Raw genomic sequence first — 15,005 nt, 5'->3', positions numbered from 1 at the left:
AGTCCCAATTTTACATTTTCCCACATTATACATTCAATCTTGATGGTCCCAATGTAGCAAAATGTTATAAAAGTTTCCTGGATTTTACATTTTTTCGCATTTTAAGTTTTTTCAGCTTGGTCCCCTGAAAAACATAAAATCGAGGTTCCACTGTACATCTGTCATGTTTATTCACTTGATTTTAGAAGAACACATTATGAAGACATTGTTGTATACATCTACATACTAGCTCATAACATTTCTAAACTTGGTTTTGCTTCTATTTGAAGCTGCAAGTACCCAGAGAAATGCTTTTTGATAGATATCCATTGACAGTCTTAGAAGGTTGTATGAGATGTTTTGTTTATTGAATGCCTCCTTAATTTGTGTTAGGTGAATTTTATTTTATTCACTTACTTAATCCAGTTTACCATACCAGCATGTCTTACTGCTGCAATGATATGAGCACTGCATTCAATGTTCAATGTAATATAATGCAATTAGTCATGCATTCAGTCTTTATTTTGTAAGATAGACCAAGGTAAAGTGGATGTATGTGACCATGTAATACTTTAACATTGATGGATAGGATTTATTTTTACAAACATTTTATAATCAGTTTGCAATGCTATGACAATTATGTCTGCGTAGTATAAATTCTAGCGAAGATAAAATGTTTGCATTGTATGAAATGGTGGGTAACATCATGATTTACAATTAAATAATTCTAGTCATTTCCCCAATAAGCCAAGGCATGGCTTGCTAATCTACGACAAAAATAGTTTTTCTTTAAATGATTTTGAAAATTTGCAAACATGTTAGCAAGAGGAACATTTTATAAAACCATATTCAGGAATAAAATTCTAAAGAAAAGGTATGAAGAGGTATTAAAAATTTATCTTTCTTCAAGATGTTTGCATGTGGTATGAGCTATGCATTGTCGACTTTAAAAGTGCACATTATTTCATGCTATTAAAGATGGATCAGCTCTCTGAATCTCTATCTTGATAATATTGAAGTCATGAACTCTAGGATATACTTTCCTTTGGAATATATATTTCAAAACGTCATGCTGTATAATTTGGGAACTAGCTTGGTTCTGAACAGGTAATAATGTTGTCATGAACAGATATCATTTGCACTGTCATTCAGTTTCTACGGCCTTCATGGTCTACTGGTTACATATGTTGCAATAGTAGGAATCAAAGGTTCAAATCCTGCATAAAGCATTGATGTGTCTTTGTTTGTTCTATCATCTATTTTATCAGTGAATAATACACACTTAATCACCATTGCAACTAATCTAGAGAGGGGGAGAGAAGAGTGATGCTAACTAAAATGCTAGTACTTCACTCTTGCCAAGTTTGCATAAAGTGTGTGTTACTGAAAAGAAAACAATCTCATATTCAAACAGCTTTTATCATATTGCAGGGTAGTTTTTGTACTTAAATGGATCAGAAACTGTGGGAAAGAATTAAGAAGTCTGAATAAAAACATCATGTGAAATAACTGGATGAAGTATGTATTGAGAACAATGAGATAATTAACGAGATAGTACAGGACTATCAGTAGATATATCAGATTGGCTAAATTTTCAAAAATGTGTAATGTCATTTCAATCCCAGTACATCACATTAATTATTATAAGGGACAGATAATTACAAATACAAATGGTATGGATTTATTCCATGAATGTTATCTATCATTTCGAATTTGGTCATCAATGTTGGGAGAGGCAGCAGTGTGTGAATATTGTCAATCAAGAACATAATGATAGTGCTTGCTTTAACTTTCCAGTGAAGAGAGTTTCAGTATATGTTGTGAGCAATACATTTAACATTCAGGTTGGCAACATTATTTTACAAGATCCATAGTTAACTTAAATGTTTGAAAACAGGCCATAGAATGTAATTTAGGCTACTATGCAGGTGCATTATGTATGTAGTCGATGACATTATTAGGTAATTAACCCAATGTTTAAAATATATAAGAGCATGGTGATTTTCACAACAGTTGCAGCAGAGCCAAGGTGCAAAATATGGTTTTCTCTTTGTTGATGTAATAAAGCTGCTGAAAAATAATATGCTAATTATGTGCATACTTCTGATATATTTTGTCAGTGCAGGACAAGTCATTCTGTATACATCGATATTACCATGAGAACAGGAATTTGCTCATGTTTTATGTGATTTATTTTGAAGTTCCATCAGCTGAACATGTTGTGCTGTTTTCCAGTGTATAACAATAAGTGAAAAATTAATACTCTTGTTGAAAAGGGTTTTCATCAATCATTGTGCCATTCAAAGACATGTACAGCATATAGAGATGTAACTACTTAGATTATCTTAAAGTAAATTGTCAAATTTAATTGAAATAATTCATGATGAAGATAATTAGACACTTAAGCACTATATAATGTGATAGATTTAATTACCTCATTAAAACATAAGTTCTAAAAAGTAATGTTGTCTCTGTCAGGAAAAGAAAATGCACAGTACTTTAATTGGAGATTTGGCATGGATTCAATATTCAAGAGTCCTCATGTAAGCTCTGCTAAAAAAATGTGAATACCAAATAAAATGATTGAAATTACTATGTACCAAAACTGATTTACCATCTACAATAAAATATACCTCAGTATAGTTGTTTTACATTTTGTGGATTTTTGTCACCTATTTTGATTCTGTCTTTTAACATGATAAATTACAGTAATAGTTCTCTACAATACAAACTAGCTCTAAAACTTAGTGGTAATATAAGTATAAGTTGAGATATTGAAATTATAAATTACTTTGGACAGACCAATATGAAATTACAGATATTTTACCAATGTGATAAAATTACAAATGTCCCTCAAACTTAAATAATTCATTAACTGGGTGGCTGCATTGGATTTTATTTTTGAGGAAGAAATTGCATATTCGACAGTAATTTACAAAACCTGGGCATATTAGGACTGAACCAATGCCGCCGATACTTGAAAATTGTTGCAGTTCAAAGTTGTTGAAGATATTTATAATAATTTTAATATGTAAGCTCTCCATTGGAATTATACCATTGCTTTATCACAAATTCACACAAGTTAATCATTTCATCACCTAGTTAATTTCTCTCCACAATGTTCTTGCAAAAATGATAACTACACAATGTTTATGCATTTTGCATTATTTGCAGAATATTCAGCCACTGCAAAAGTGCCAGGTCGCATTTTTATGGAATTCACAAAACACCCAGACTCTGGAAAAGGATGTACCTGCATCATCTCAGCTCTAGTCAATATTCATAAAAATAGCAAAACTGCAGAATGTTGCACTAAATTACTTGTATACAGGGTGTTGCAAAATACCTGTTACAACGCTTGGGAGGTGATTCGACAAGGAAAAATGCCATGTGAAAAAAATGTCTAAATCAGCACCGTTTTCGAGTGACAGGTGTGCGAAAATCACCTCGCACCATGTTTAAAGCACAATAACTCGAGAAGGAAGAAATATATCAATGTCGGAGCCATGTGATAAAGTGGATGGAAATAATGTTCATTTGAAACATCTTACTGTAGTTTGAAATAGTGATTGTGGGCAACATGGAGAAGACATTTTTGAGTAATCTAGGCTGGAGGCACAAGGGAAGTAAAAAATTATCTGCAATTTTGCGTGTGTAGGTTCTAGTCTCACAAGGTTGTGTGTGTGAGAAAGTTCTGGAAAGCAGGACAAAACATCGAAAGAAGAATGACTGACTAGAGGCACATATTTTTGGTAAATAAAAAAGCAAAATTTCGGTACAAAAACAAAGTTGATTTCGGGTTCAAAAGCGGTAAATAAAATATAATTTCGGTGTTATAGCCGTGAATAATCACATCAAAAGTGCTTTATAAAGTGACATTTTGGTTTTAAAATTGTGAATATAATCCTAAATTTGATTTAAAACTGCACTTATTACACAAAATAAACTTACCCCTTCTAATAGCACATTTATGTAGTTACCAGAGTATTAAGTTTATTCCTGTGTAAAGCTATCCATTTTTGCTTCTCAAATGTTTACAGCAGAATTAATCAATTTTCCGTGAATTGCATAACTCGCAGGATACTTCAGACTTCAGAAAGTGTTGTGTCTGTATATAAACGGTAAATTTCGTGTTTAAGAGTCAATTTCGCATTTTGCAGTTCATTTTGCATTATTTCGTGACAAAACAGGGTAGAAAAATGCACCTCACACATTTCAGAAACATGAAAAATGAACATTACAGCATGCTATTTCATATTTTGTGTTTTCGTCAAAAACGAAATTTGCATGCCTCTAAGAATGACATAAAAAAAACCCAACTTAAAATAACTTCATATTGTGTTGCATGTAGTTTGTGTGTGTTGATCTTAATGTACTAGGGCAAATGAAAAAGTAAGTTACACCCCCCCCCCCCCCCTGTATAAAGCAAACAAAACATGTTAGAAAGAAAATAATTATTGGACAAATATGTATGAAGATTTAACTTCTTTCAACATAGTCACTAAAGTATTCCAAGCACTTTTCGAATCATGTGACCAGTTTTTCCATTTCTTGTGTAAAAATTCCATCCAATTTCAATTGCGTTGAATTTTGTGCTCATCAGTTAGCAATCACAGCACCCAGTGAGAGTACATTTTACGATACACCCAACTGGTCATGAATCGGCAGACACACTATCATAGCATATGTTCAGTTCACTTGCAATCTTTTTCATTTTCACGTGACAGTTGGCAAGGATGATTGCATTCTCATGCTCAGTTTTGTCGATAGGGTTCACAGTTGCAGGCTGCCCAACACACTGTTCGTCATTCACGTTTGTTCTTTCCTCTTCGAACATCTGGCACCATTTCCTGATCGGGGGTTGTGACATTGCATTCTCACCATACACCTCAACAATTTGGTGATGGATTTAACTCCGATTATGCCTTCATGCCCACAAAAATTGGACAGAATGCACCTCAATGTTGGACACCACCTCAATACGATGCATCATACTCTCACGGTGACTACTTGCATACTAAAGCAGCTGCATCGTGGCTGCTTTGGGTATGGGGAGAATACATTGCAGATAGTGTTGCCACCAAGTACAATTAGTTTATCTCTTTTAGTACAGGAACACTGCTCGGGTGTAACTTACTTTTTGATTTGCACATATTTGCCTGAAAAATAATTTTTATCCCAATTTCAGAAATGTATATATTTCAGAATTTGAAATTGAAAGATTTTTAAATTAATGTCAACACATTGGCATATGTTTAAATTTCAATGATCCCGGCTTGGACTTATTCCTCAAAAATTACTTTTTTTTTTTCACGACACCATGCCATGGTGTTAATTTATTACCTCTTTTAGTTGATTATTTATTTCTGGGGGAAAATCTTTTTGTACCTATGTCATTAATTAATTTCAAAATGGTGCTGTATGGATTGCAAAGTAAGGGAAAGCATTATAAAATATTTCGGGGGGGGGGGGGGAGGTTTTTTTATGAGGAGGAAAACTAAATATCTAATGATCAATAATATTGTAGGATTAAATTACTTTTGGAACTGACTAGCTTGAACTCTGTCTGGGTGCATACAAAAAATAACTTTTAGGAATATATGAATGAACGTTATTTAACTTCCATAAAACATTTGATAAACATAAGTTTTGTGTGTAAATTTTTAATGGGTTTCAGATGTACATTATCTATTTTTTATTATTTATTTGTTCAGCACTGGATACATTTCTCAATTATGTTGAACATAATACACTGTGAATAAATAACAAGATAGAAGAGAGAAAAAAAGAATACATGAAGTATGAACGTATATGTACATAATATTTACATCAATTTATGAACTTATTGTTGTGATTATCTTTTTTTTCAGCACACTACGTGAGTCTGTGATCATATCAAAGTCTACAGTTTTTAATAGTTCATTCACCCTGTCTTGCATGCACACTGCAGGTGAAACCCTATGCGTGTTGACCCTTGACCTCTCTGTGTAGACTAATTTTCGGTTTCTTGCACTGCGTTGCCCTACATTAAAGTTTATACTTTCTAACGGTGCAGAACACTCACAGCCATGATTAATCAGTTTCTGTAAAAAAATGACATCACTGACAACTCTTCTGTTGAACAAAGTTTCCAGACCGAAATGCTTGCATAAAGATGTATAGTTCTTTTTGTGATATTCAATGTTCACCTTGAAGCACAGCCATTTCACAAACTGCCTTTGGACGCTCTCCACTTCCTCTTGCCATGTTTTGTACTGTGGATTTCATATGGGACTGCAGTATTCCAGTACTGGACAAACGAGTGTGATGTATATTTTTACAACCGTAGGCACAGAAAAATTAAACAGAAAATTTCTTCTAATTAAACCAACTAGCTTTATACACCTTTTCACTCAGGCTTGATAATGGGTGTTGAACGACAGGTCAGATGTGAAGTGGACACAGAGGTCCACGACAACTCTCATACGCCTCACCGTCGAGCTGCCAATTTTATACTCGTGTGTAATGGTTGTTTTCTTGTTGGTGAATGACATTACGTTGCACTTATTCACATTTATGATCATTCCCGTCTGCTTACACCAGTCTGCGAAGGAGTTTAGGCCTTCCTGCAGCATGTGACAGTCATTCAATGAGCTGATTGGATAGTACAGTTTCATATCGTCTGCGTACATTAGAATATTGACTTTTTGCAGGTGGCTCAAAATATCGTTGACGAACAGAAGGAAAAGGTATGGACCTAAATTGGATCCCTGGGGGACTCCCGACGAAACTCTTCTCTCGACCGTGGCGAACCTGTTTAGTACAACTGCTTGTGTGCGATCACAAAGATAGCATTCAAAACAATAGGAGAAAAGTGTGTTTTAAAAGTGATCTAGGTTGCTAAATTCATTTGTGTGCAACAAAATCATATTTCTAGAAATTTTAAGAAAATTTATACTCTTAGCTGCATCATTAATAAATTATAATTTCTACATGTGCCTTCTAGGGCAAGGCCCAGCAAAGAATTAAAAACTATAGCTGCTTTATCATTGAAAGAGAAAGAAAAACTGTGAATGTGTGTGTTTTTGATCATATCAGTTCTAGGTGAAGTATGAATATCGGCAATGGAATATTAACTTCAATATGGGAGAAAGAAAAGATGGATATGCAAGGTTAAATATGTTTTACAAAATGGGAAAAGCATAAACCACTGGATTTCTCCAGACTAGACACATCTGTTAGAAGAAAGAATGACTGGTCTTTCCAACCTACATCCAGCATTTTGGCAGGAAATGACTCAATCAATGAAACATGTACACCTGCCAATTTGTTACTGCCAGGATGCCAAAATTAGTAATAGCCATGTGCATGTAATAGTGAGAAGAGTTTTTTTGTTACATTTACGTGTGTGACTATATGTGTGCACAAGATCTTGCATCCCAAATTTAGGCATACTGTACAGAAGAATGTGATATGAAATAGCCATTTCTAATGAGAGCCTTGAGAAAGAAAGAGTGAAATTTCCACAAAGATTTGTAAGTATTACTGAACCATATTTTATTAATGAAAAATACAAGCAATATGCATATTCAACAAGTCTGCTTTTAATGCCTATTCAAAACGTGATTAAAATTTCAATAAATATGTATAAAATACACCATTTTTATTGCATGTTGGTGTAATTTATCTATTACCAGAAGTGTCCATGACTGTACATCTACTAACTTTTATGTGAAATTTATGAACTGAGCAAAATAACTGTAGGGATTGTCTAATTTGCAAATACAAGTTGATCTATTACTACACCTAATAGAACAGCTGTACTATGAAGATCAGGAATGTCAATTTCAATTCGATGCTTTATGTAAAGAATGATCGTGTTTGTTTTCGAAACATGCAGTTCAGCTTATTGTTACAGTACCACAAATGAATAGTGGGAAATGCTTTCCTTCAGTCCACAGTTTTTGAGGAGTTTCACTCCCAATGAGCAGGCAAGCAACCAAAATGCTCAGGAAGTAATTTGCCTCATGATTACATTGTGGAACTAATACTCACTACAATTTAATTGTAATGATTAAGATCACGAACCCAAGTTCCTATTGCTTAATTCCAAACTAATCTTTGTACACATGCATTTTTTAGATGGTTCAAAATCTATTTATGTCTGTTAACACATGCTTCAGAGTCTTTGTGATTAGTTACTGCGTGTTTTCTGGAGAACAATTTTCTGTTACAATATACTCATGTGATTCTTTGTTTATGAGTAACCATTCATTCACTGTTGTTTTGGAAACGGACTAGTGTCATGTGGGTCTAGTGTTAGCTCGATCTTAGATGGCAATGTTTTAATTTAATAATTAGACATAAGCGAGTTACTAACTTCTTTTACGAAACTTACTTGTAGAGGTTCTATTCCTTTCGGTGGCCTCTGCCACCATCCACTTGGGAACTCGGTGCTTCACCAGTGAAGCCAAAATTAACAGAACCTCTGTAAGTAAATTTCACAGAAGAAGTTAGTAACTTGCTTATGTCTAATTAGTATCAACAGCATCTTTTATTTCACAAACATGAATGTTTTTACGGTTCTGAATGTTTAATGATTTTTAGGAGTACTTGCAAAAATACTTGAATACCTGCACCCCACAACTAAGGTGCACACCTGAATTTTGAAGGATGGCAGTTAGTGAATTTTTTTTGTAGCTGATGCCATAACACACTTGTATTAAAAATTTGCAATTTTTTATAATACTGAAAATAATTGTGTAAGAAGTGTGAGAAACTAATTAGTACATTTAAATACTTCATTAAGTATTATTTACAGGAGAAATTATGACTTGAAGAGCAGTGAGCAGCCATTCTTGGTTTGTCTCAGACGAGAGGAAGGCTTGTAGGGGATTTTGTGCTTGAGACTAGATCTTGCATGATCAGGTGTTGGAAGTTATTTTAATGCTGAGAGTCCTAAACCTGACCCACCTAACCTAACAATGAAAGCATTTAATGATGTAATACCCCTTTGCATCCCATGCATGTGAAGCAAGTGGCAGCTGCAGTCTCTATCTAAGATGGAGGTAAACAAATGGCTGCTCTCAAACAAAGAATCACATAGCAGCGTATGGAAGGGAATACGGTATTTGTTCTCCAGCTAAGATGCAGTAAGTAATCAATCACTAAGACACTGAAGCATGTGTTAACAGGCATAAATACAAATCTAACAATGTATAAATGTCTGTGTCCTATGATTAATTCAGAATTAAACAACCAAGCATAAGGAATACAGGAAAGTGTATGTTAGATTGACATTGTTATGGAGAATGCAGTTCATAGAAGAATCATTTTATACATGGTACTATATCTCCAGCATACAGTATCTGTGAAACATAACTTACATTTACTTTTGATGCAACTGTAATTGAGGATTAATTTTCCGATTGAGTAATATAACTTATGTCCTTGTAAGAAGTTACTTTCTAAAGAATTATGTGAATAAAAAATGTGCTTGTTTACATTACATTTCATGATAGTTTTTAAATTTCAAGCATGTTCCAATAATTAAAGCAGGGAGTCGTAACATACCCAAGTTGCATTACACGGTACGTTCCATTTTGTACGAGGAAAAGTATGGTTCAACTGCTGGTACCCATGTAACGTAACAAAATGCAATATGTTATAGACTGATGTTACGAGGAACGTAACTAAATGTATTATTGTAGATATTAACATTATAAAGGAACAGAACGAAATTAGCACATTGGAACATAACATAATATGCAATATGGTATATACCACTGTTACAAGCAATGTAGTAACGAAATGCAATGTGGTATATACTAGCGTTACAAGAATGTAACAAAATGGAACATGGTAGTAAATAATGGTACATAGGAACTTTTTTGAATGCAATCCTCCAATGCAGTATTTTGCTATGCTTGTAGACAATTTCAGCCTCTCGGATGCAAAGAAGTGGTCTTTACATCCAAAGGCTTTAAGAATTGGAAAGCAGCTGTCGATAAAACCAAAGCAGGGCTAGTGAAACATGATACGACACTTACCCACATAGAAGCAATGTTGAGGTGGGCAGAAAAGCAGGGGCCTAAAAACGCATCTTACTTGTCCCCTGAAATTCAAAATGACATTATTGAAATAATGGCTGACATCGTACGTGAAAACATTGTTAGTGACATTAATAGTGCAGATGTTCCTTTGTATACTTTGCTTGAAGATGGTACACGAGATAAAAACAACAGAGAAAACTTAGCCATAAGAGTGGGACAGTCATGGAATCAATTCTGTGCATAGAAACACTGTCAGCTTTTGATGCGGAGTCTTTTGCAGATCTAACACTAAATATTTTTAAGAAATATGGTTTGGATAGTGCCAAATTGCTCAGCCAGTGTTTTGACGGGGCTTCAGTTATGAGTGGAAGAAAAGGGGGTATGCAAGCTTTAATCCAGGAACAGCTTGGGCATCTAATTGCTTACATTCATTACTTTAACTATCGGTTACATTTGATAATTGTTAAATGTGTGGATGAAATTTCTCCAATTAAACACTTTTGAACAGAGTTCCATGTTGCACAATTTTCTAAAAAAGAGAAAAGTTTCCAAATTATACAAGGGGAGGAGACTTTTGCGACTTTTAGAACAACGTTGGTCAGAACATTTAAAAATGACTAGAACAATATTTGAAAACTACAGAGATATAATTCATGTTTTGCAGTTGGTGAAAAATGGAAATTTTGACGAAGATGACGTAGCAGCAAGTGTTGACTTTGCTTGTAGTCATGAGCAAACCCCAGTTTCGGTTTTGCTTAGTGTTAATGAAAAATATTCTTGAAATATTAAGCCCAGTTGATAAAATGCTTCAAGCACATAATGTTCACTTGGATGCTGGTATCTGATTGAAGGTGCCACAGAAACATTAAGGAGCATGCGTCAGGAAGTGGTGTACGAAGGCATTCTGCAAGAAAGTAATGCACTACTAGAAGAGGTTGAAATTCAGGACGAGATTGTTGGTCATCCCACAATAAAGGGAAAACAAAATATGCAGTTGTAAGACTTTGTTATCACTGACGTCCTAGGAGAGGAAAAACACACATCTCTCACACAAATATTCTACGAATGTTTAGATCTTGTGCTAAGAGAAATAAATAGATGTTTTACCAATAACAACGACTTATTGGAGGCTATATCATAGGCTGAATCCCTTCAATTTAGCAATATTAAATATTTATCAGTCTTTGGAATCACCATTCCGTCAAAAGAGGAACTAACTGTTGCCAATGCTTATCTCAAGAAACTGGATTCCCCTGATACTTTTGAAGAACTGTACAAAACTAGAATGGCCTATGAAGACACTTATGCTCTACTTGCTGGCATAAGAACTTTTGCATGCAGTACAGCATTGTGTGAATCAACTTTCTGTGTTAACCCATATCAATAGCCATCAGAGACTGCCAATTTGTAGCAAGCACCTGGCAAATCTTGTTTTTCTGGCATTTGAGAAGAAACGAGCATCGAACATAGATATGTCGAGACTGCTCCATAGGTTCAACAACATGAAGAATCGCCGACAAAACTTTTTTAAGGCAGAGGTATGTACTGTAGTCACTAATATTGTGCATTTTTCATGTGGGATATAAATATTTGTGTAATGAAAAGTGTATGGAGTGTTTAGTAAGGAATGAGATCAGTAGCAGTCGATTAACACTTCGAGAGATGACCGTGTTTTAGTTTTAGAAGATATTGAAAAAGAGGGTATTATTTGTATTATATTTCTATTTCTTTAATGTTTTATATTAACTTAATGACACCCTTAACACACACAAAATAGCTTACCTTTATTTAATGTTAAACTTTTTTAAAAAGTCACTCATTTTATAAAGCCCCTCCCCCTGATAAACTGAGAGCCCCCTAGAGATCAATTCTAGCTACGGGCCTGCTCCCCCCTCCCTAATAAAAACATCATCATGTACTATTGAGACATTATAATAAATAGGGCTCAGAAGTTCATGACCAAGAAAAATCTCAAAAAATGACCAATAAAATGACCTAGAATTATTAGAAAATGGCCAAAAAGTTTTTAAGAATTAGCTAAAAATAACTTTCACTCTTCAAATGAAAGCATGATTTTTTTTAAATTAATTTTAAGAGAGTAGTTGAATAATTCGGTAAGACCAGTTGTTTTGTTGTTTAAACTACCAAAGCAAAGGTGGAAAAAGCTATTTAGTTCTAATGTAGTTTTCTTGATTTTTACTTCAAGGTCACATAAAGTACACCACAAAGTTTTTCTGTATGTCATTCATTCAGAGTGGGCTTTGGGCAATACTTTGGTCTGTCATCATCTGAAAATACAGTTGTTTCAAGTGAATCAGATTATACATTTTTAATGTGACTAATTTTACTTTAAATTTGATTTGATTTGATTTATTTGCATCCAAGGACTACAATTTTGTACAAGTAGGTCATCTGTAGTATAGGACATGTCAAATAGAAATACATGATAATAAAGTTTGGTAATTTTAACATAAGATACACACATATGCAGAGCATTCCCTGACATTCGCTACGAGACTCGGCGGCAAGCGACCCGGTGTCAGTGATTGTCTTTCCCAGTGAATGGGGTCTGTGACAGTCACACACTACAGTCTGTTTTTTTCACTCTCCCTGCCTTCGCTTTCTTTCCCTTTCTGTTGACATTGCAGACTGACGCCAGTATAATCCTCCCTCGGAAGTTGTGTTGTGTCGTGTCTATGTGTTGAAGATTGTGGCTTAATATGGCACCAGAAAAGTTTACATTACAACAAAGGATTTATCTTGTTGAGTGTTACTTCAGAAAGAGGAATTGTGGAGAACTGCGACAACGTTTTGCAATGAAATTTCCTGGTGTTCCCGTTCCACATAGGACCACTATATTAAACCTTATAAAAAAAGTTTAAGAGTAACAGGGTCAGTTCTGAATAAAAGTGGAAAGAAAAACCCATGTGTACTTACTGAGGAAAAACTCGATGAGATAGGACAAAGGTTAGAACAGTCTCCTCGGAAATCTATCCTCTGCCTCTCACAAGAAACGGGTGTTTCAGAAATCACAGCATTTAGAGCTGCTAAAATACTTAAATTGCGAGAAATCAGGAGAATTATGGTAGATGAACTTGCACCTGTAAATGCCAATTTCCTTCGGAGATGCCAGGAATGTGTTGCAGCAGAGGCACATCATTTTCAACACCTTCTGTAGTCAAGGTTAGTACACAATATGAAAACTGTAATTTTAATAGCCAACTCTAGCATCTGTCGTGGACCCCGTTCACCAGGAAAGACAAGTTCTGATGCCGGGCCGCTTGCTGCCGAGTCTCGTAGCAAATGTCAGGGAATATTGGTGTATCATAACCCTTGCATATAAAGATATTATACTTGACAATTTCAGTTTGATGTGCAACAGCAAACTCTGCATGTTTGGTAACTAACCATACCTTTTAGCATTTATTCTGATTGCACATTCTTCACACTCTGTCCATTAGATATGTCTGTATGCATTCAAAAGATGAGTGTTGCCTCTGTATATTCTTGTATGCTGTAAAATAATGCTTAAAAGATCATGTTAGGAAATTTAAATATTTATGCTAGTAAATCCACATACATTTCATGAAACACCAGGGATTGAGTAAAAAGAAATCTCAAAAATTATTTTTAAAATGTAACAAAAACAGCCAAAAATATTAAAAAAATGATCTAATGGCACAAAAAATACCAAAAAATGAAAAATGAAATCAATGTTTTCTGGTTCTAACTGAAAGGAAATGGACCACTCTCATGTTTAGCATTGCCTTCAAGGCACAAAAAAATATGACTTTTCATCAACTTCCGAACCCTAATAATAAATAATATTGAACATAAAGTTTGTGATGACAATTTTATGTGAGTGAAATATCTAAGTTCTAGGAAACATAGCAAAAATGTAACAATAGCTTAGGCTCATGTAACATTTATGAAGTGATGTGGATCTCTGTTGTCTTATATTTATTGCTCTTACTTAACCATTGAATTTTGCTTTTTATGGAAAAACACAAGAATAAAACATTATTGGTTCAATTAAAAACTGTAGGAAATGTGATTGATGAATTGATTTGGTTTATATTACTTTGCTTTTCTGCCACTTTTGGCTAATTACAAAGATGATGATGAATATTGATATGAAATTGATGAAGGGATAATCACGAATAACACCCATGCCCAGACTAGCATTAGAATCTGGAACCCCTGGCATCATAATGTTCTGTGCTAACCACTCCACCATGAAGGTTGGCTGTAGAAGTTCTGAAAAGTCATTACAGAGAGGAATGAACATAATGTGTGTGATAACTACAGGTTCCTTCGTTCAGCCATGAGTGCCTTGATGGCGACACACTTAACGGCTGCCCGGATGCCAACTCCCGTCAAATCACGTGCGATATCTCCGCTATGAAAGTTGCTAGCTTCAAAATGATTTCAAGTTCTCAGAATTATAGTTACAATTACATTCAAAGTAAGCACGTTAATTGTCACGGGGGATGTTGGAAATGTTGTCTTCGTGCATCCACTCATTTTTGGCACGGTTTTAGGAAATTTTTGGGCGGATCCCGGAGATTTGTTTTAAATTTTGTGCAATAATAGGCTAATGATTTGCCATAAAATGCCTTTTCTTGTTCCTTGGCCATATAATGTAGGCGTTTATGTTTAAAAATTGCCTCGTGACATTTCTGAGTGGTATTGATTGATTGATTGATTGAGTTGGTGTTTTAATTCCATTTTATGCACAGTAAGGCTAATCGGGACTGGACCTACAGTTTAAAGTGGGATCCGAACCACTGTGCCGCTCCACTGGGTATGGAACCCGGGACCCCTTGATCACAAGGCGACAATGTTACCACTACACCATCGAGGAGGAGCATAGAGGTAACATCGTCACCTTGTAATCAAGGGGTCCCGGGTTCGATACCCGGTGGAGGCACAGTGGTTCGGATCCCACTTTAAAAACTGTAGGTCCAGTCCCGATTAGCTTTACTGTGCATAAAG

General features: G+C 34.8%; 1 protein-coding gene across 1 annotated transcript in view; it reads left to right on the top strand.

Moving 5' to 3' along the window:
• The window catches only part of LOC145983758 (cyclin-dependent kinase 17-like), a 147,236-nt gene extending 143,984 nt beyond the window's left edge, over positions 1 to 3,252 (top strand). The window contains exon 11 of the mRNA XM_083116807.1: positions 3,154 to 3,252. Within this exon, the coding sequence (XP_082972933.1) occupies positions 3,154 to 3,252 (99 nt within the window). The remainder of the gene's footprint in view (positions 1 to 3,153) is intronic.
• Positions 3,253 to 15,005: the final 11,753 nt, after the last annotated feature.

The sequence above is a fragment of the Lepisma saccharinum genome, chromosome 2 (assembly GCF_977018435.1).
Source record: "Lepisma saccharinum chromosome 2, izLepSacc3.1, whole genome shotgun sequence".
In the NCBI taxonomy this organism is placed as follows: Eukaryota; Metazoa; Arthropoda; class Insecta; order Zygentoma; family Lepismatidae; genus Lepisma; species Lepisma saccharinum.
Note: the sequence above shows the minus strand (reverse complement) of the source record. Positions and strands in the feature narration are given on the sequence as shown.